Consider the following 20,580-nt stretch of genomic DNA (forward strand, 5'->3'; position numbering starts at 1 on the left):
TCGTGTCGTATTTCTGTTAATTCATCGTTAAACTGCACAGACTGTTTGTTACGTCACGCTGGAATGACTCCGCACACAGATAAACACAGCTAAATAAATGAACAAAGGCACGCAACAGCTGTTAAAGATCGACTCCCGCAGCGTCTGGTGATGTTCTGGATTTTCCTTCCTGTCAATGAATCTCATAAAAAAAAAAAAAAAAAAAACTTTTCCTATCAAACCAAAGTGCATCTGCTGCCCCAAATACTCACTAGAGCACTGGATGTGGATTAATACGCCGATTAAAATAGTCCCAAAGTGTTGAGAGACGGACGAACACACCGCTGGTTTTGGTCTTTACAATATGAGAAACACAGAATATCACCAGGTTTAATGGTTAGTGTCACTAAAACATCACAGACGGACATTTAAATAAAAATAAAAAAAAAAGTTTTTCAAGTAATGCGTCCACGAGAAACAAATCAGATCTGATCGCTGCCATCGTTTCTTCTTCTGGATTAAATTAAAAAACATGAACATAAGCGTGTCTCTTCAGTGTTTCATCACTTTCTGCCAATGAAGTTGTTTCTTTACTGAATGTCTGTTTTTCTGTTTTCTTTTTATGATCCTTAAGATTTTATTCACTGCTCACGGTCGGTTATTTAGCTTCTGTGATTTCGTGCAGCGTGTGATCCAGCCTTGGTTTTTGTAATTAGACCTCGCTGCTGCTGCTCTCCTGCGGCTGCATCAGAGCTGCTGCTAACGCTAACGTGTTAGCTCCACTGGTTTTTATTGTGAAGAAGCCAACAAAAGAATTACTGCCTTCATTTACATGTTTGTATTTAGCTTGATTTTATGCTGCTTCTATAAATTCTACTCATTTTGACTTCATTCATTCTATTTTTTTTTTAATTCCTGATGAGTTTCTTCCATTTCTATATCATGCATTTACTGTATTTCATGTTAATGCTTTTAATGGCCTGCTTCATGTCAGGCACTGGTGCCGTTAGATGAAGAGCGCAGCAGCAAAAGATGATTAGATTAAAGACGCCGTTGTTAAATCAGCTTTTTGTTTTGGTGGTTTTAACCAACCAGGACTAAAATCTGAAGGATTATAACTTCAATTCTAATTATTATTCTCATTTTTCTCATTATAAATCTGTGTGTTGGAGCTGCAGTGGCTCCACAGCTCGATTTCCCACATTTCAGTGTTTGGTTTTACTGCAGTGAAAAAAAACAAAAAACAAAACAAGGCTCACTGACTTGGTTCGTGTTAATGATCTACGACACCACTCCATCTTCAGCTGGAAGGAAAAGGCTGGAAAAAAAAAAAGTCTTGCTTTAGGGAGCTTCCCTAAACGTACAGTGAGAGTCAGGTTCTTCAGCTGAGGAGGAGGAAGAGGAGGAGGAAGAGGAGGAGCCTGGAGGGAATCAACACCTCCAGACTCCAGTTATTTTCCGTTGTTTGTTTTACACCCCCCTCCTCCTCCCGAGCCGCCCCGTTAGAAGTTGGGCTTGTGCTTCTTCACCTCCACCATGAGGTGGTGCAGGTTGATGAGCTCGGAGCGGACGGCCAGGCTGCGGAACGTCGGCTGGTTGAGGATCTTGTGGAAGCCGTGGTAGTACTGGATCAGCTGGGTCAGAGCGCCCTGCGGCAGGAGGATCATCACACCAAGCACAGACCAGCAGAACTGTTTAGATACTTATATAAGATATGTTTATATCACTAATAACAGCAGTGGAAGGATTTAGGAAGGAGAGCTCATCGAGAGGTAACATTCAGGTTTTTACCAACGAAGAAAGCAACATTTAAACAGATTTGATCAAGTGGAACTAATTTAAACCATTTATTCAAGTAAATATATGTTATTTAAGCACTTGAGTACAAATTTAAGGTACTTTATACCTCTACTCTACTACATCTCAGGACTTCTTACTCCACTACATCCATCTGACAGCTTTACTTACTTTACAAATTAAGATTTTTTACACATAAAACATGTGAAGAGTTTATAAATATGATGTTCTGGTGTAAATTTAAACACCCAACAGTTTCTATAAATACAGCTCGATTATTTAATTAGCTGATTGACTGAAAATAGTAACCTATTTTAATAATAATAATAATAATAATAATAATAATAATAATAATAATAAAGCTTTTCATTTCATTTGCTGCTCTTGTTTTTGATTATTTTATGAATTTTAGTGCATCATTAAAGGGAAACTTTGCCGATTGTGCACAAAATAACTGATCATTTTACCGTTACTGAATCAAGCACTGGACTCATTTTCACCATCTTTACAAACCAAACAATCGATCAGTTATTGGGAATAACTGACGAATCCAGAGTGAAAAGAATCATCGGCTGCAGTTTGATGCTAAACAGTAAAATCCTGCTTTTCCATGAATGATGGAAACAATAATATAATAATAGAAAATAGAGACGCTTTTCTATTGAAAGAGGACTTTAGAAATGATTATACTGCAACAACCGATCGATTAGATTACTCACTGAAGCTCCACACACCTAAAACCCGCCCATCTCACCTGGATGATGCTGGTTCCATTCTTGAAGTTGGTGAAGGACCTCATGACGTCCTGACTCATCGACTCCACCGATTGTTTCCACGTGCTGGAAAAACCCCGAACCAGCTGAGTGACACGAGCTGCAACACACACACACACACACACACACACACACACACACACACACACACACGCACACACACACACACGCACACACACACACACACATTTTGCACACTTTGACAGATTCTCATGTGTTTCTCTTCTTTATTCGCTCCATATTTGTGTTTATAGCTCCTCGGTTTTCAACAGCTGAGTTCTGCTTTTCTCTCTTTCTACTTTCACATGCGGACAAACGGGCACAACGAGGTGGCGATTATGAGAGGAAACAGTGAAAAGGATGTGGAAGTGGTGAGAAAGAAAACCTAAAGAAGAGAAATAAAACTGAGAGGAAGCAAAGCCGCCGGTTAGTCTGTAAAACAAAACTGACCCGTGAAGCGGAAGAATCGCCGGCGTGTTAGTGTTAGTTAGTTATTCATGTCTGTAACCGCAGCAGCAGCAGCTCACTGTGATGTGTGAAGAATGTGTTTGTGTGTTTCTCGCCACTCTCTAACCTCATCCTTGAACAACTATCTTCTCGACACACATTCCTGGAGGCTTTGTTTTACTCTCATCGTCTGACCTCATGAAGGCATCCTGTTTCCCCATTCCTTATCTCAGTTCTCACCAATAGAAGAAAAACAGTTGTAATCTCTGGTTTACTGTCTGTTCCAAGTACGCTCGTCCCTCTGTCTAAAAACAAGGGCTGTATTTTATAAACTGATCATATTTTCTGGGTCAAATCTTAACCTGGAGTAGCTGCATTCACCAAAGACATGATTCCCACAGAACGGTAGTGAAGTAGCATTAAATACTGACTAAATGTATTCAGCTGGTTCCTGCTGCTATCGTACAGCTTCTTGTTCTCTCGGGTTCTGCTCACCTTCATCGTTCTTCAGGCGGTCCAGCTGCCCTTTCTCCGTCAGAGCCTCGGCCTCCTTCACGAAGGCGATCATCCCTCCGAAGGGGGGGGACAGAATCTCCTCGATGAACTCCTTGCAGGGGGGGTTAAAATGATTTAAAACCATTTTAGACTTAAATCCACTCATTCATCTTCACCTCTGTGGTGTTTAATTACAAGAGAACACACGTTCATATACGACTGAGCCTGCAGAGCATCTAGACTTCTAGTATTAGCGTTAAAAAAAAAAAAAAAAGGAATTCATGTAGGAAGGAAATATACTGAGAGCTGGTGTTTAACCCTTTAACCTTCTGCTCAACCATATGGTCGAGCACATTTTGACTCACTATATCTTATTGAAAACATGTTTTACTTACGACATCTCAACCGTTTGGTAGAGGCCAATATTTCAAAAAATGTGGGGTCTGTTCTTAAAAAGACATTGATTTTTGTAATTAGTGCCCCAAGGAAGTAAAATATATAAAGAATACATTTTTTCATTGCTTTTTTCTTGGTGAGGAGGTTAAAGGGTTAACCTCATTACCTCTAGAACAGGGGGGTCAAACTCAACCAAAGAAGGGCCCAAAATTTAAAACAGGGTCTAAAAGTGACTCTTTTATTAGAGTATATAATATAATAATATATATTTTATCCAGAAATATGAATGTAAACAGACAAACTTCAACAACTTTTCCTCAATAAGATAAATACAACTTTTAATTCTATTTTCTTTTTTTCGTTTTTGTACGTGTCCTCATGTTTTGTCTCTTAGTGTCGTCTTATATTTATATTCTTTAATTATGGCAACATCAGCTCCACAAACAAGACACACAGGTTCACCTCCGATATCGACAAACAGGTAAACTTTGCCCCCCACCTGCTTTCAAAGTCCACTTTTCCTTTAGCCATTTATTTTGGGGGGGGGGTAGCTGAAGTGTCACTATAACAGCGCTGACCGATGCATTGACCCGCTGATCGGTGTGTCGTTATACCTGCGGGAGGAGGGGCTGCTGCACGGGTCCTGACTAGCGCGGCAGCTGTTCAGTGCATTGTGGGATTGTTAGTATTAGAGGTGGGAGTGCTGTTTACCGACGGGCCGTTCTTAATAGTCACATGAAATTATCTCGCGGGCCGGATATAATTGAATTGAGTTTGACATGTCTGCTCTAGAATGTGACTTCATGTAATCTTCAGTAAATCAGTAAGAACGGTTGATCATTTATTCACTTATTGTGCTTCCACTCGCACTGAGCTGTTTCAGACCTCAGTGTGTTTTCTAAAAAAATGTGTGTGCGTGTCAGATAATAATTCTGTGGAGAAGACGTCTTGTGATCAGCTCGTGATCTCCAACTGTAGAAGGTTGTTTGTTGGAGATGACCTTTGTCTCCTGTTACTGAACAATAAGAGCTTTTAACCTTCAGTGTTTTATGTCCTCACACTTTTCTCTAACATTGAGTTTTACCTTACAGCAGTTTTCTCTGTGAGTGTGTCAAAATAAAAGCTCTGAGAGAGAGAAAGAGTGCAAGCACGGACGTACAAACAGGTCTGGATGTGTATGATGTGGGAGTCCGGCCACCGTGCGGTCGTTGCTCAGAGACTCATGAAACCAAACAAACTTTGACCTCTGGGAGTCTAAAATTACAAAATGACTCATTTCGTCTCTGTCACATTGTAGGTTAAAGGTCTTTTTAGTCACAAAGCAGATGTTTTTGTTGTAACTGAGCCAGTATGTCAAAAATAGCTTCGAAGTCTGGTGCACTTCACCAGATTTCCCAGATTTCCCATAATTCCTCTGTGATGTTTACCTGCGTCCTGGCCAGAAGCAGCTGCTGGAAACCTTCCACCTCTTTACTGTCATCTGCTGCCCTCTCCTGGAGGCAAGGGGGACGTTTAACAGTAAGTAAACGATGGGTTTGTAAATATTAGATTAGCACAAAGCAAAGACGCGCCGGTCTGAAGCTCACCATGAGGACGCTCAGCATCATGTCGTAGTTGTTGATGAGGAAGATGAGCTGATCTCTTCTGGAGGGAAACTCTGCCGCCATCTTTAGCACAAAGTTTTCCACCTCAACCTGGAAAACAAATATTCATCTTTCAGCATTTTACGACATATTGAGTTTACGACAGAGAGCAATTTAAGGAAATCCACCTCCAACTTCTTTTATCTAAATGACATAAAAATGAGAGAATGTAGCAAGACGTCAGATAAAAGGTCGATTTATTGTTCAAATGTGATCAGTTCATCTACAGCTTAGCTATTAAAGGTGGTGTGATTTCATTCAGACACTTACAGAAACTCTTAACTCTGAAAATGTGATTCTCAATTCAATTAAGCTTTGGTGCTTTCTTACTTCCTTTTTATTACTGACTTGGATGATTTAGTACACGAGTGCTGAAGTGTGTGTGTGTGTGTGTGTGTGTGTGTGTGTGTTACCTGCAGCTGCCCCAGCAGAGAGTTGGTCCTCTCGTTGGGAAACGTCTGGTTGATGCTGACGATGGCCGACGAGAACTCTGCGTAACGACGAGTGATCTGAGGCCGACAAACACAAGAGCTCATTTCAGGCTGTGTGTGTGCGTGTGTGTGTGTGTGTGTGTGTGTGTGTGTGGACCTACGTAGTGTGGTCTGGTGTCCAGGACTCCCAGTTTCTGAGGGTCTGTGTTTCTGATGCTGTGGATGTTCATCTCTAGAATGAGCTCAAACCTCGGCCACAGCAGCTCCAGCACCGCCTCCCAGTACCTGACACACAGACACACACACACACACACACACACACACACACACACACACACAGGTAATACATTAAGTCAAAATACAAGTTACTTTCCTTTTTAATATTTCTAGTGGGTGTCAGCCACAGCAAAATGATGAAAAAACAGCACGTGATGATGAAACTTGTGGCTGGAAGCTGCCTCTTCTTCTGGGTTTTTGCCCCGTCATCATCATCGTCATCATCTCTTCCCCCCCTTACACTCATTCCCCACATTTAAGGCCAAGTAGTTAAAGCAATAAATGGGAAAGCTAGAGGATTTCTGGCTCAATAATGTGCTTCAATGAAGAGAAGAGGAACAGTTTATAAAAAGGAGCGTGAAAAGTCCTTAAAAACTACTTTTCCACTCGTGTGTGTGACTCCTGGATTTAAATCCCATGTTTCCAGGATGATTTTATCCACCTTTTGTCCCTCTGCAGCATCTCAGCAGTATTTCCAGTCCTGACTTTTAAAGACAACAGATCTCACAGCTGCTGGGAGGAAAAAACAACCTGAAAAACACCGCGGTGGCAGAGGAGGAAGCATGTTTTCCTGCATGCAGCTTTTTCTCTCATGAGAGGAATAAAAAGCTCTCTTTTCTACATCAGGTGGTCTTTAGTGGGACACTGACTTGTCGAGGGCGGGGATGTTCCTCTTGGCGGTGATGGCTCTGAAGCGGAGGATGATGTGGATGCACAGGAAGACGGCGATGCTGTCGTAGCAGTCGGACACATACGTGGACATACTCTTCTGCAGAGACAACAGGACCGAACGGTAAGTTATGTGTCACGTCACTGCGTACGAACACAAATAAACTGAAAAACAGCATCAGATAACTCCTGTAGATTCTCAAATAACAGCCGGGGGGGCGTGGATGAACTTTGCTGCCAAACATCCTGAACACGTCCATCACTTTAATCTAGTAAATTCATTAATCTTTTGTCTGTTTCAGTCACTCCTGCCCATGTGTGAATGTCTCAGTGCCACACGACGGCACAGTCCCGCAAATGTTTCACAATAAAAGTCTTTGTTAGGACATGAAGGGATTCTCCCCGCGGAGAGGCTTTTAGTTTGAAACACACGCAGGAAGTGTTGAGTTTGTGTTGACAGCGTAATGCACAAACACAGATCTAACAGGGCAAACGCCTTCATACAAGAACATAATCAAATATAGTTATCAAACAGCAGGAATTCTAGAGAATAAAGGCCTGAGACCATCTGCAGTGGACGGCTGACAAGAGGCGGAGGAGCAACAACGGCTAGTTAGGCGGTAACCATTTAGCTTTAAGCCTATCAGCAACAGTTTTTATGAACATGTAAAATGTTTTTCAGACAATCAAATATGTGGATCCCTGGTGTGGCCACAGAGGAATAAATATATATTCATATATCGTGGCCACAAAATACGATTCGTTGCCATGAATGTGTGACAGCTGCAGCTGAGGAACTGTCTGCTCTCTGTTCACACAAGACGTGGCCATGAATTGAATTTGTATGCAGTGAAACATCTACCGATATACACATATATATATAGATATATGAACGAAGGTGTGAGGGGGGCGGCTTGGCGTTCGTACCAGGAACATGCTGAGAGTTTTCCCCATGATGCTGTTGAAGAGGTCAAGGGCGGAGTTTCCTGCCACCATGAAGAAGTCGGAGAGGAAGAGGAACTCTCTGCAGCCGTTGTCCAGCAGAGCGTAGTGCTGGCTGCGAAACAGCGTCTCATAGGGATACTGGAGGAGTTTAAACAGTTTAAAACTCTGGTCTGCACTTTCTTAATATTTGATTTGGAGTCATTGAAATACATGCAGTGACACACAGATTTCTGCTGATCATGTCGAGTCTAACTACCAGGATCCTGGAGCCTCTGCTGCTGCTGCTAATGTGCACAAAAAGTTAAAGTTCTCTTTAAATGTACTGAGTGAGCGACATGTTTTCAAACCCTCAGCACAGCTGCTCATTTTAAACGATTTCTATGATGATATCATGATTCACATGATTTCAAAGTTTAAAGAGTCTTTAGTCTCTGAAGTTCTTCTGAAGTATGAAAATCAGATTTGTTTTAGTTTGGTCGCTGAGCTGAGCGACCTTAGCGTTATATTTAGGTTAGGTGATGGTTTGGAGCAGCAGAAAGCACCTGTTGGATCATTTATCATCAGTTTTCTGTCTTCTTGTCCCAAAACTGATGAATTAATCTGATTTTAATTCAGTCATGGTTTGTTAGAATTGAATAATCCTGCTTTATTTGTTCCCACTGATTTGCTTGGTATTGATCTTCAGTATTGAACGTGCTGTGTTGTGTTGTGCTGGTGGATGTCCGGGGCGTCTCACCCTGCTGTCTCCTCTCTGAGCCGTGTGTGGAACCAGGATGGGCCCCTCCAGCTCGGCAGGACTCAGGATGGTCCCCCTCTGGCCCAGAGTGAAGATGGTGTTCCTGCTCTTCAGGGACGGCTTGGAGAAGAAACCTGCAGCGGGAAGTCAAGGAGCTTGTGGAAGTCATTTTATTTTTGACTTGTTTGTGGAAAATATAAATATTCAATGTCAGAAATGTTTTTTTTTAAATGTTTTTTAATATTGTTTGAGCATTAAAGGTAAACCTGGGTGCTATTTTTACATATTTTGGAACGACTAATAGGTACAATAGGTACAAAGACTTCTGGAAGAGGTTCAGTAGCCGCGAACGGGCAACTGTACCTGATCAAAGGAGCTTGTTTTAGCCACCGACAGGCTCAGAGTGTTATTCTAAGCGTCGTTATATCGCTCTCTGCACACACACCAGACTCCATTCACAAAAACAGGGATTTTAGCTCACAGGACACAGGAGCTGCTGCTGGTCTACTGCTGCCTCCATCAAATAAATATGGATTATTTCTTTATTACTGGAAACTTTTTTCAATACCAGTTTACATTTTGGCCTCTTGTACTTATTAATAACGATGAACTTCTATAGTCCCGGCCAAGAGCCTCCCAATGAATGTGCAGTTACAGTTACATCAGTCTCATTGCAAGAAAAGAAAATCCTCAGTCCAGTAAAATAATAAGCTGTAAAATAACATGGATTATTTTATTATTATGTAAGATTTGATCAGCAGAATTCTTGGAAACACACACACATGTATTCATAACAAACTTTGGAATTGAAGTTGCTTTGTGAAGCTGAGATAAGATAAGATAAGATAAGATAAGATAAGATAAGATAAGATAAGATAAGATGGACTTTATTGATTTTATTATTGCTGCTGAAGTTGGTGTTCGGCTGATGAGGCGATTTTCTTATTTTGCAGATAAGCTGCCATTTATTCCACCCTGTATCTCACTGGTGTCTTGTCTTTTTAGCTGCTCGATCGTCACCAGCTGGTCTCTAAATGAGTCCGTCTGCTGTTTCCTGCTGACCGAGGTCATGTGCAGCGAGTTCGATGCTCTGATCCTCATAATTTCGTAACTTATTCACATCCTGTTGATTTTAAAGCTAAAATCTGATTCGAGTTGCTAGATTGAAGTTGAAAGCAGGGACTGAATGAAGAGTGACTAAACCCAAAAACCACCGTCGTATTCAGTTCAGGTCCACACACACACACACACACACAGACACACACACACACACACACACACACACACACACACACACAGACACACACACAGACACACACACAGACACACACATTTTAAAGGATATCTTTCTTGGCTGTGTCTTCTACTCCCATCAGGTCGTCTTTGTCTGCCACCTCCTCGTACTGCAGACGGGACACACAGAAAAATCAGGTCACACGTAATCAGAATCCTCCTTCAAGTCAAGACTGCAGTCAGACTGACCTCTGATGTACCAAAGAATCCATTCATTTCACGTTATATGTCTTTTTTTGTTTACACTGTATTCTGATATGTTCAATTTGGCTAAAAATCCGGTGATGTCTGGTTGTCTTAAGCGTGAAAATCCACCGACCTGCACTTTGAGCAGCCTGCCGCTGTACGACTTGAAGTAACTGTAGTAAATCTTGCTCATGGTGTCCACGTACTCGTCTCTGATCTCCTTCGCAACTGTTCTCTCATTGGCCAGAAGGAACTGGTAGAAAAACCTGCAGCGAGAGGAAGCACAGAGGCACAGAGTGGACGTTTAAATGTCTGCGGCTGATTACGATCTTTACGCTAGGAGAGGATACGATAAGAAATAGGGCACAAAACCTGCAGCTGCATCCTGTCGCGTTTCCTAACAAAACTACCACTGGCGCTGTGCTCACCTGTACTTCAGCAGAGTGTTCTGTGGGATCTGGTAGTTGGTCATCGGCTTCCTGAAGGAGTAAGTCTTCTGAAGAATGAACTCCCGGATCTTTGACACCGCCTGAGGTGAAGCGGGGACATTAATAAAGATTCATGACAGCAAAGAGTTCAGCAGGTTCCAAAGAAAAACTGAGACAAGAGAAAAGAGATCGACAAGAATCAGTCGTGCTGATCGTTCCAGGCTCTCAAATGTGAGGGTCTGGTGCTTTTCTTGGTTTTACGTTAGTTAATTGAGTATTTTTGAGTTTTGGGCTGTTGGATGGACAAAATAAGACATTTGATGAAGTCTCTTTGGGCTGTAGGATGTGTTTAATGTTTATAGACCAAACAAATGAAAGAAACTGTAACATGTAGCCTGGTTGTTCTACTCAAATAAACCTGAAACATTGAGATCAGTTCCTCCCACTCTCTGTGTGTCTCACCTTGAGTTTGAGGCGGTCGACGATGTCCTGGATGTCGGAGCAGGCCAGCGTCTCCCTGAAGCTCAGCTCTTTGGCGAAGTTGATCTTGTTGTTGAGCTCGTGGAGCTGCTCCAGGAACTCCTGCTCCGTCACAGGACTGTCCAGGATGGTGCTGCGACGACACGGCACCACATCAGACAAACACTTTGCCCTCTCACATATCTGACGTATCACCAACTCTCTCTAACTTACGAGATCATGGCTCCGGGCACCACCAGCTCGTCCACCAGCTGGCTGAGGTGGCTGCGCACCGCCTGCCTGTTCTTCAGCCGGACGTTCATGCTGACCGACTGCTGCTGCAGAGTCTGGATCTCACTGCTGATGGAGGACAGGTCGCTCTGGAAGCCGCTCAGCATGCCCTCCATACGCTGGGAGAACAAACAAACAGTTAAACAAACAATTATTCTATTTTTCTCTTTGGAGTGATTAAAGTTAAGTCCAAAAAGGACTGTTTTACATCTACATCAACTTAATTTAGTCTGAAAGTTTCAGGGGAAACCGCAAGAGAGAGTCTGAAAGTGAGAGTGAAGACAGAAAACAGTGGGAGGAGCAGAAGACGAGGTTTAGATTCAGGACTTTCAACCAGAAGATCAACTATAAAAGAACAGACTCATGAAAAGGAGTCATCCAAAGACAGACTAGAAGCATGGAAGATAGATATTGGAGAGGGTATACTTGAAGAAGACTGGGAAGTGGCATGCTTAAAGGCACAGCAAAATACAATTAATACAAGTTTAAAATTGCTCCAATATAAATGGCTAATGCGAACTTATATCACCCCAGTAAAACTGAATAGAATCTGTCCTAATATCCCAGATATTTGTTGTATAAGTGTTTAGAGGAAAAAGGAACATTGCTCCATTGTGTTTGGGAATGCTCAAAAATACAATCATTTTGGCAGAATGTGATGCAGACCATTTCTCAGATGGTGGGTAAGAATGTTCCCCTGCAAGCCAAACTCTGTATCCTGGGTATATACCCTGAAAATGTAGTTGTCAATTCAAAACAATCAGTATTGATTGATTTTGGGCTTTTACAGGCTAAAAGACTGATGGCTCTTTTCTGGAAAAATATACAATTGGCCTCTGTAAAGTTATGGTTGAAGGAGGCTGCAACATATGTTGCGTTGGAAAGACTTACATGTATTGTTAGAGGAAAAAGAAAACAGTTTATTGAAGTATGGAAACCTTTTTTGGAATTTCTGGAGGATGAGAAAGTTGTTATTATTATTTTATTATTATTATTCTTGTTATTATTATTACTATTCTTTTTATCTTTATCTTTAGAATTGTTGTACAGTACACTTATACATTATAACTATTGCTGTGGTTATTGTTTTTTTGTATGTTCTTATTTGTAAAACTCAATAAAATATTGTTTAAAAAAAACAGATTATTTAAACTTGTTATCAGTTTCCAGTCGCAGGTTGGTTAGGTTTAGGCACCAAAACTACTTTATTAAGGTCAGGAAAAGCTTGTGGTCTGGGTGAAAATAATAAGTCAAACACAAATATAAAAGGTAGAGTACATTAAACACATCATCTACTCCTTCCAAATTTCATGAACTCCAAAATCAAAAAGAGGCACATGGCTGCAGAATCATGCTGCACATTATATTTACAACATCACGTTTTAAAACTGGTGACAACTTCAGTGAGTTTGGAGAATCACAGAATCATCTAAATGTTTACTGGTCCGTTATCTGACCGGGCTGAGTCACTTCTCAGTGGACACATTCACATCTGCTGCCGTGTTTTCCTCATATCTCCTGACTGACTGTCTGTCTGTCTGTCTGACTCACGCTGACCTCATCACGCAGTGGATTGTGGGATCAGGACAAGCCTTACCTCCAGTATGGAGTCACAGGCGGTGATCTGGTTGTGCAGGAGAGCGATGTTCTGACTCTCCATGATGTCTGACACACGGACAGTCAGGAAAACAACAGCACGGACTTTCAGCCCCCTGAAGAAAAGACACCAATGATCCTTTCAAGCTGAAAATATGATCAGTTTCTCTTTATCAAACCTTGACCTTAACCTTGTTAGGAGATCTTAACAGCTCAGATTGTTATTCTAAGTGTGTGACAGCATCATGGAAAGGATCCCTACAGAGAGAGACCTGGAAGATCCTTTTGGTTTAACCACAAACAGTAATTGTATGGTGCTATTCACACCTGCCACACCCTGCTGAGCTGCTGTCTCCATCCGTTGGTTTGTTTATGCTGTTGTGCGTTATAAAAATATTGTGTTGGATTCGATCTAAAGACAAAAAACAATACAGACAATCTAACTGATCTAGACAGTGATAAACCAATAACTAAATAACTAAAATTACTGCTTTTGTCAATGGAGTCTGGTGGGTTTAAACTGTTAGTTACTTTGCTGTAGGCTGCAGTGATCTACTGGATTCCAAAGGTTTTTGTACTAACCAGCCATTTCAAAACCAAAATATGTATACAAATAGCGTCCAGGTTTAGAAAACACCAGAATTAACCTTTAAACTGTTTCAGTCTCAAGCAAACATCCACAAAATGTTGCAACGTCATGGGATTCAAACTCTGAGCAGGAAGGATACAGTCTTTGATGGAGGCCTGTTCGATCCTCTGCAGCTCCGACTCCACCTGTTTGGAGTACTGACGGAGGTCGACGCCCTTAAAACAGAAGAAGAGATTTATCATTCAGACACTGTGGGAGACGTGATTGGAGAGGGATCGTAGCAAACGTAGTTTTGACGGTTTCATGTTTTCTCCATCTCAAGAAAACTGGACGTAATTTGTTTTTTAGTTTAAATGCAAAGATACTGGTGATAAATGAATTATGAGATTCAGCGACAGGTGCTGAGCATGTAAGAACAAACATTTTCAAGGTGTTCAAGCACTTTTAAGGTTTTCCACCACCTTCTGGCTGTGGTTAATGAAATACACTCAAATCAATCAGGCTCTGTCCGACTTATTTCTTCATCTAAAAATATTTATTATTGCTCTATTATATTAATGCAATTAGAATTTTAAGCGGTTTAGAGCACTTTATTCAAAATCCAAGCACTTTTCAAGCCTTGAAAACACCTCATGAATTTTCAAGGATTTCCAGCACCCCTACGATCTCCGTCTCTCAGACCTCTCTGATCAATCTTACACTTCTCAGTCGTGCTTTTCTCACCGTTTTGAGCGCCTCCTTCACGAGGTCGTCTTCCAGATTGGCCTGGATGTGAACTGCAGGAGTTGGAGAGGAACAACGATTGTGACAAACAGAAAGTCAGGACAACACACAGTCTTTAACAGGCTGCAGCTTCCCTTTAAAAAGTGGAAAAACTTGACTGAGGAGCTTTGCTGTGAGTTTAAATTTGTAGTTTCCTCCCTGCAGGACGTTATGTGTAAGAACTGCTTCTAGGACGTAGCTGCAGGTGGTATGAACGTTAAAAATGTGATATTCGTTCAATATCTGCATGTGAACACTAAAGTTTTGTCAGGTTTGAATGCTGCTGTTTAATAATTATGAATATCTGTGCTCTTCTCCTTCGTATCCTGATCACAACATGAGACTTTCTGATGCTAAACATCTCCTTACTGTCCACTTCATCCAAGATAAACTCATCAGTGGTGAGGTCCAGCTCTCCAAGGTTGAGGTTAGTCAGGTCTCCATCAGTCTTCTAGAAAAAAACAAAACAAACACAATCATTTACTCAACCTTTATTTAAATGTTGAGGATGAACATTTGAACTAGTCAAATAATGAGTGTAAGACCAACAAACCAACATACGCTGCGTCTAACTGTTAGAAATGCCCACCAAACTCTTGATATAATGCACTTCCATCACCAAACAGGACAGGCACAGACTGCAAAGGACAATCAGGTCTGCAGAGAGGATAATTGGGGCTGATCTGCCCTCCATCCAGGACATGGAGGGCAGGTAACATCTCTGCAGACCCTCACACCCCGCACATAAACTCTTTAAACTCCTCCCGTCCGGTAGGCGCTACAGAGCACTGTACACCAAAACCACCAGACACAGAGACAGTTTGTTCCCTCAGGCCGTCACCCTGATGAACTCTCACTAGCCTCAGAGACTCAGGAGCCACAATAGTCCCACACCTGCACATTTGCACTACTTTTGCACTACAATACACTTCCCTCCACTATATATACTGTTATTATGAGTACTTATATTGTTCTGTTCTTATTCTTATTGTTGTAGTTTATTTCTAATTTTCTTACTGGACACAGAGAGACAAGTTTCACTGGAGTCAAATTCCTTGTTTGCTTGTACAAACTTGGCCAATAAAGTTGATTCTGATTCTGATAACATTCAATAATGAGTAGAGTGAATCCAGGGTTTTAAAGGTGCAGGCAGAGATGTGCCACAGTTATCTGTTTCCTTCTGTTTCCTAATGAATGTATAAATATATAATATAATACAAATATCCATTTTTACACACACACACACACACACACACACACACACACACACACACACACACACACACACACACACTAAGACTTGTTTCTAGATGCCAACATGTTGTCTTACTCAGCTTACACTGACACATAGCAGACAACCGTTTTATATTTTCATATAAATGAAGCAGGAATCTGTGAATATTTGATTTGTTTCCTTTGATGAATGACTTGATTATTAATTAATAAAACTGGTGACGTTACAGTTTGTTGCATTCAGGATGTCTGCTGTGTTTTAACAGGATGCTAACAGCTACATTAGCCTCCAACAATAATAAAAATACACGAGATTTAGCAGCAGCTTTTTTTTTTTTTTTTTATTCACAGCTTGTGAATAAATCTTGTTTACTCTTCTAGTAAATCCACTCTTGTCCGCTGGATCTAACGCTGCTGTCACTTGTTGTGGACGCGGACTGAGAGCGAAAAGAACACTTCATGTTTTACTTTTTTTTACCCACAACAGCTGATTCAAATAACAGAAACCAAACCCCACCTCGTCTTGTAAATACGCCATGGCGATTTCAGTCGGGTTTCCAGCTGTATTTACATCAGGAACAGCTCCAACAGCAGCTCCAGCCCCCTCCGCCATTGCGGCGACTTTATGCTAACGTCAAAAAAAAAAATGCAAATGTATAGTTCCGCTTTGTTGTCCCCGAAAACCAAAAAGACGTTATTGCGTTTATGAACCGAGCAGGATATTAAAATCTGATTAAATTCTACATTATATAAATAAACATGAGCATTCAGTCAATATTTATCGCTTGTGACTGCGCTAACATTGCTGTACATATTTGTTTGTTTGACGTGTTTGAGTTTCGGGCCGGACAGATTTAAAACGACGGTCTGACTTCCGTTCGCCCACACCGTCAAACTCTCGCGAGATCTGTGCGACTTCCTCTTCGCACGGAACCTACTTCCAAGATGGTGAGAATATTTTTTGTCAACCGGGAACAGTTTGATAATCCGTGGTCATCTTGCGTTAATCGAGCCCGTTTATTAAAGTTAGACATTAAATGAATCTTACACATCATGTACGAGCGGCACGATGTCGTATTGTTGGTATATTAGATGCAGAAATTGCTGTATTAACGCAGTTTACTATCAGCGCTGGACTGATGTGTACGGACTGACTGAAGCTAGCTAATGCGGGTAGTGGAGCCAGATTTGTTCTCTCTTAATGGCTGATCCCTTCAATATATTCTCCTTATTCCATGTTTAAATTAGAGTTATAACCAGACAGCGTGTTTAACGTTTCGGGCGTTGCTAACCATATAAAAGAAACACTCACAGTTCAAGGTGGCTAGCAGCTAATGCTAACTAGCTTCGTTTAGTGGCAAGGTGTCAGCACGTTGGGAGACACACTGGATGTTACACACGTGAAAATGCACCTCAGCCGGTCAGGAGAAGCGCAGAGTAGCTTTGTTCTGCGGGTTGGTGAGCTGTAGAGGTCTCAGGTGTTGTGGAGATGCTAAAATAAACTTTATCTGAGCTGCAACAGCTCTTGAAACTGCTAACTGGAGCCAAAAGTGTTAGCTGCTGGTGCACAGGTAGCTCAACTTTCAACCTGCAGTTCAGAGCTGCAAAGTTTTTGGCCCACGCTGACTCTATTTGATAGATTTATGTTGTTCTTGCAAGTAAAGAGCTCAGCGTCTCAAAGTTATAATGCTAAAGCATTTCTTTTGGCCTAACTGTGGCTTTAGAGATGGTGCAGGAGGAGTTTTCAGCTACCTTTGCAGGTAAATGTGTTGTAAAGGTTTGGTGAATAGTGGTGATGGAGGATACTAACTGCATTAATTAGCCAGTACAGTAGCAGCTAGTGCCAGCACGTCGCTGTAGGGTACATGTGTCACAAACAGTATTGATCCAGCACTTGTTGTTGAAGTGATCTGTGTGAGATCCATTCGTCCCTGATAAACACGTGTGTTCTGTGTTTTCAGTCTCTGGTCATCCCTGAGAAGTTCCAGCACATTCTTCGTGTTCTCAACACGAACATCGATGGTCGGAGGAAGATCGCCTTCGCCATCACTGCCATCAAGGTAGAGTCCTCTCTGAAATAGAAATCCCTTTATGAACTTATCATCTGGTCCTTTGCATGTTCAGTCTGAGGCGGATCAGACGTCCATCTTGAGTGTAATATGGCACTAATGTCTCCTCCTGTTTCGTTTTAGGGTGTTGGCAGACGTTACGCCCATGTTGTCCTGAGGAAGGCCGACATCGACCTCAACAAGAGGGCGGGAGAGCTGACCGAGGAGGAGGTGAGGAGAGCCTGGGGGGCTGTAAAGGGATCTGATGAGAGAAACCCTCATCACCAAAACAAAGAGCTGTAGATGCACTGATCAGTGTTTTCACTTTGTTTGAGGGACGCTGTGTTTGTCTTCATGGCTTCACGGCACTTGTTGCTCCAGTCTGTCCTATCTAGGTGATCGTTTCTCTCTGGGGTTACTGAGTATGTATGTATGTATGCAGGCGGCGCTTTAAGTCTGTGAATCAGCGGCTCTGTTGTTTTTTCCTCTCAGGTTGAGCGTGTCGTGACCATCATGCAAAATCCTCGCCAGTACAAAATCCCTGACTGGTTCCTCAACAGGCAGAAGGACGTTAAGGATGGCAAATACAGCCAGGTAGGTGACCTCCAGTGAAGCATTTGGTCTTCTGTGTAATCAGCGTTAGCTTGGAGGACAATTCTGTCAGCCCTGGTTTTGGATTAGAAATGACTGATAGGTACAAAAACGTTAGGAGTTGGTCTAGTGGATCGCCTTAGAACAGGCTGCAGTGGCTGTCATGTAATCCTTTGGGGCGGTTGTGCATTAAAAGAGCTTGTTTGATCCACTGACAGGCTCAGAGTGTTATTCTAAGTGTGTGACAGCATCATGGAAAGGATCCCTACAGAGAGAGACCTGGAAGATCCTTTTGGTTTAACCACAAACAGCACACACACCAGACTACATTCACTAAAACAGGGATTTTACCAAACAGAATAGAGGAGCTGCTGGTCTGCTGCTGCTTTAATCAGTTAGTTTGTTATTGAGTGTTACACAACTTTGTGTTGGATCTGAACTCTCCCCCCCCTTTTTAAAACCACCAAAGTCACACAATAACTAACTGATCATGACAGCAGTAGACTCGCAGCTCCTGTGTTAAATCTCTGTTTTCATCAATGGAGTCTGGTGTCTCTGAAGAGAGCGATATAATGACACGACTACTTCAATAGGGTTTTGTACAAACCGGCCATTTTCAACCCAGAATATGTGAAAATGGGACCCGGGTTTAAAAGTACACGAGTTTTCCTATTAAGTGAACACAAAGCCACCATGATGGTATTAACTTACACCAGCAAACAGAACAGCCTTTGTTAGTTGGTTAGAAACATGAAAGTTTCAGCCTCACTGTGGCTTTTGTTCAGCGGCTGAATCTTTGGAAAATGACCAAACTCGTAATTACGAGGAAACTTCAAAACTGAGACAAGAAGTAGCCCAAACTATCAGGAGATGACTGAAAACACTTTACTCACCTGTCTGGTAACACAAGTGACTACAGAGACGCTCACACTTTGATTAGGTCACTCTAGTGGTGTTGGTGTTTGAGCAGTTTGTCAGACGGCTTGGTGTGTTGATGCAGGTTTGAAGGACACGTTGTTGTTACACTGAACATCGTCTTGTCCCTCTAACATGAAGCGTCTCGCCTTTTTTTTTTTTTTTTTTTTTGGTAAAGGAAAAAAAGGGGCAGTCAACTAAACCTCCACAAGGTCCATCTTTAGGTTTTCTCATTGGGTCATGTGATCATCCTCGGCCACTTAGATTGTGAGGAAATACGTTCGCACTCTGAGTTTAGCTTCTCAGGACGAACCTCCAATCAGACTCCAATAAATCAGCCTAAAAGTCTCTATTTAAAATCACTATCTGATCTATATGAAGTATCACACACGTCAGCACAGGTCAGGCTGAAGTCTCATTACTTACTAACTGTGTTCAGTTATATTCTCTATACTGTTTTTGGACTATACAAATCATCATTTAGTGCTTGTCGGACACCAAACTGTAACATTAAAACACTACAGACGGTTAAAGCTACTGAAGAAGCATCAGTGTTCTTACAACCTGTCAGTGCTGCAGGTGTTTAGGTAGAAGGAGCAGCCGTCTGTGTGTCTGAACTGGCTCAGCTGATCGTCTGTCTTTCTGCTCTCAGGTCCTCGCCAACGGTCTGGACAACAAGCTGAGAGAAGATCTGGAGAGGCTGAAGAAGATCCGGGCTCACCGTGGTCTCCGGCACTTCTGGGGGTAAGAGACAGATACTGTGTGTAGTTTGGAGGAGTCATGAGAGTTTAGTGTTCATAGTCGTAGCAAGATGTTTCTGGCTGCTCAGTCTTCATGTCTGAGATTTAAAGAGAATAACGTCTCATTTGGGGCTCGGTGGAGGAGAATCTGTCCTGGAAAACCTTGAATCCAAAAACACGAGTGGGTTTTCTCAGAGCTGAAGTGGCTTTTAGCAACGTTTTGAAAATGACTTCCTGTTAATAAAACATGAGAGAAGTGCTGTCACCGGTCAAAGTGGCATCTGTTGACGTCTGGAACATGACGGAGCCTTTTGATTATTCCAGCTTATTTTTGGTGCCTTTATTTTAACGGTCTGCTCTTTTTCTTTTCCCTTCCAGTCTGCGTGTGCGCGGTCAGCACACCAAGACCACCGGCCGTCGTGGTCGCACCGTCGGTGTGTCCAAGAAGAAGTAAACTCCCCTGCTTCCCCTTTTGTTTCAATAAAACGCCACAGTTGTCAACATCTGCTCGTCCTGGTGTGATGTTTGAGTCTCTGCTCTCTCGGGAATTCTGTTTCCTTACCTGCTGCGTAAAAATGCACTCTGGTGATTTAATGTTGGGGAGGGAGGGACTTCATTTGATGCAGAGATCTTTTTAGTTTAGACCTTTTCTAGATAAGAGCTCCAGTGTTCCTTTACATTCCCATAATACCACTGAATATTGTCTCATTCTGAAGCACTGGATCCAAGCAGAGGTGCTCCAGGAGTCCATCATACTGTAGGAACATGCAGCAGCATCCTCCTCCCCAGTAAAATCAGTTTAGTGCTGAATTGTATCTGTTAGGTCTTAGAAGGAGTGGTTCTTTACTTCAGAGGGGGGGGA

At 42.1% G+C, this 20,580-nt stretch overlaps 2 protein-coding genes across 2 annotated transcripts; one reads left to right on the forward strand and one right to left on the reverse strand.

Annotated features, from left to right (window-relative positions):
* vps52 (VPS52 subunit of GARP complex) lies at positions 1-16,037 on the reverse strand. The gene is made up of 20 exons (XM_070846288.1): positions 15,942-16,037; positions 14,561-14,642; positions 14,153-14,205; positions 13,569-13,644; positions 12,842-12,909; positions 11,188-11,363; positions 10,957-11,107; positions 10,495-10,595; positions 10,200-10,332; positions 9,933-9,990; positions 8,588-8,721; positions 7,834-7,989; positions 6,888-7,006; positions 6,123-6,246; positions 5,944-6,039; positions 5,474-5,581; positions 5,315-5,380; positions 3,492-3,603; positions 2,531-2,649; positions 1-1,628 (listed from the first exon to the last, which is right to left on the reverse strand). The coding sequence occupies exons 1-20, from the start codon at positions 16,035-16,037 to the stop codon at positions 1,482-1,484; spliced, it is 2,175 nt and encodes a 724-aa protein (XP_070702389.1). The 3' UTR covers positions 1-1,481.
* A 276-nt stretch (positions 16,038-16,313) lies between these two features.
* Positions 16,314-20,221, forward strand: rps18 (ribosomal protein S18). Its single transcript, XM_070846292.1, has 6 exons — positions 16,314-16,372; positions 17,386-17,484; positions 17,617-17,703; positions 17,965-18,066; positions 19,631-19,722; positions 20,097-20,221. Exons 1-6 carry the CDS (start codon positions 16,370-16,372, stop codon positions 20,170-20,172), a joined length of 459 nt encoding a protein of 152 aa, XP_070702393.1. The 5' UTR covers positions 16,314-16,369; the 3' UTR covers positions 20,173-20,221.
* Positions 20,222-20,580: the final 359 nt, after the last annotated feature.

This window comes from Pempheris klunzingeri, chromosome 16 (assembly GCF_042242105.1).
Source record: "Pempheris klunzingeri isolate RE-2024b chromosome 16, fPemKlu1.hap1, whole genome shotgun sequence".
In the NCBI taxonomy this organism is placed as follows: Eukaryota; Metazoa; Chordata; class Actinopteri; order Acropomatiformes; family Pempheridae; genus Pempheris; species Pempheris klunzingeri.

Coding starts and splice junctions, on each gene's coding strand:
- vps52 (XM_070846288.1), bottom strand. CDS start 16,037: ATGGCGGAGGGGGCTGGAGCTGCTGTTGGAGCTGTTCCTGATGTAAAT. Junction 5,582..5,943: donor CTCTGCTGGGGCAGCTGCAG/GTAACACACACA, acceptor TTTGTTTTCCAG/GTTGAGGTGGAAAACTTTGT. Junction 3,604..5,314: donor TGCTTCTGGCCAGGACGCAG/GTAAACATCACA, acceptor CCCCCCTGCAAG/GAGTTCATCGAGGAGATTCT.
- rps18 (XM_070846292.1), top strand. Junction 17,485..17,616: donor TCGCCATCACTGCCATCAAG/GTAGAGTCCTCT, acceptor GTTTCGTTTTAG/GGTGTTGGCAGACGTTACGC. Junction 18,067..19,630: donor AGGATGGCAAATACAGCCAG/GTAGGTGACCTC, acceptor TTCTGCTCTCAG/GTCCTCGCCAACGGTCTGGA.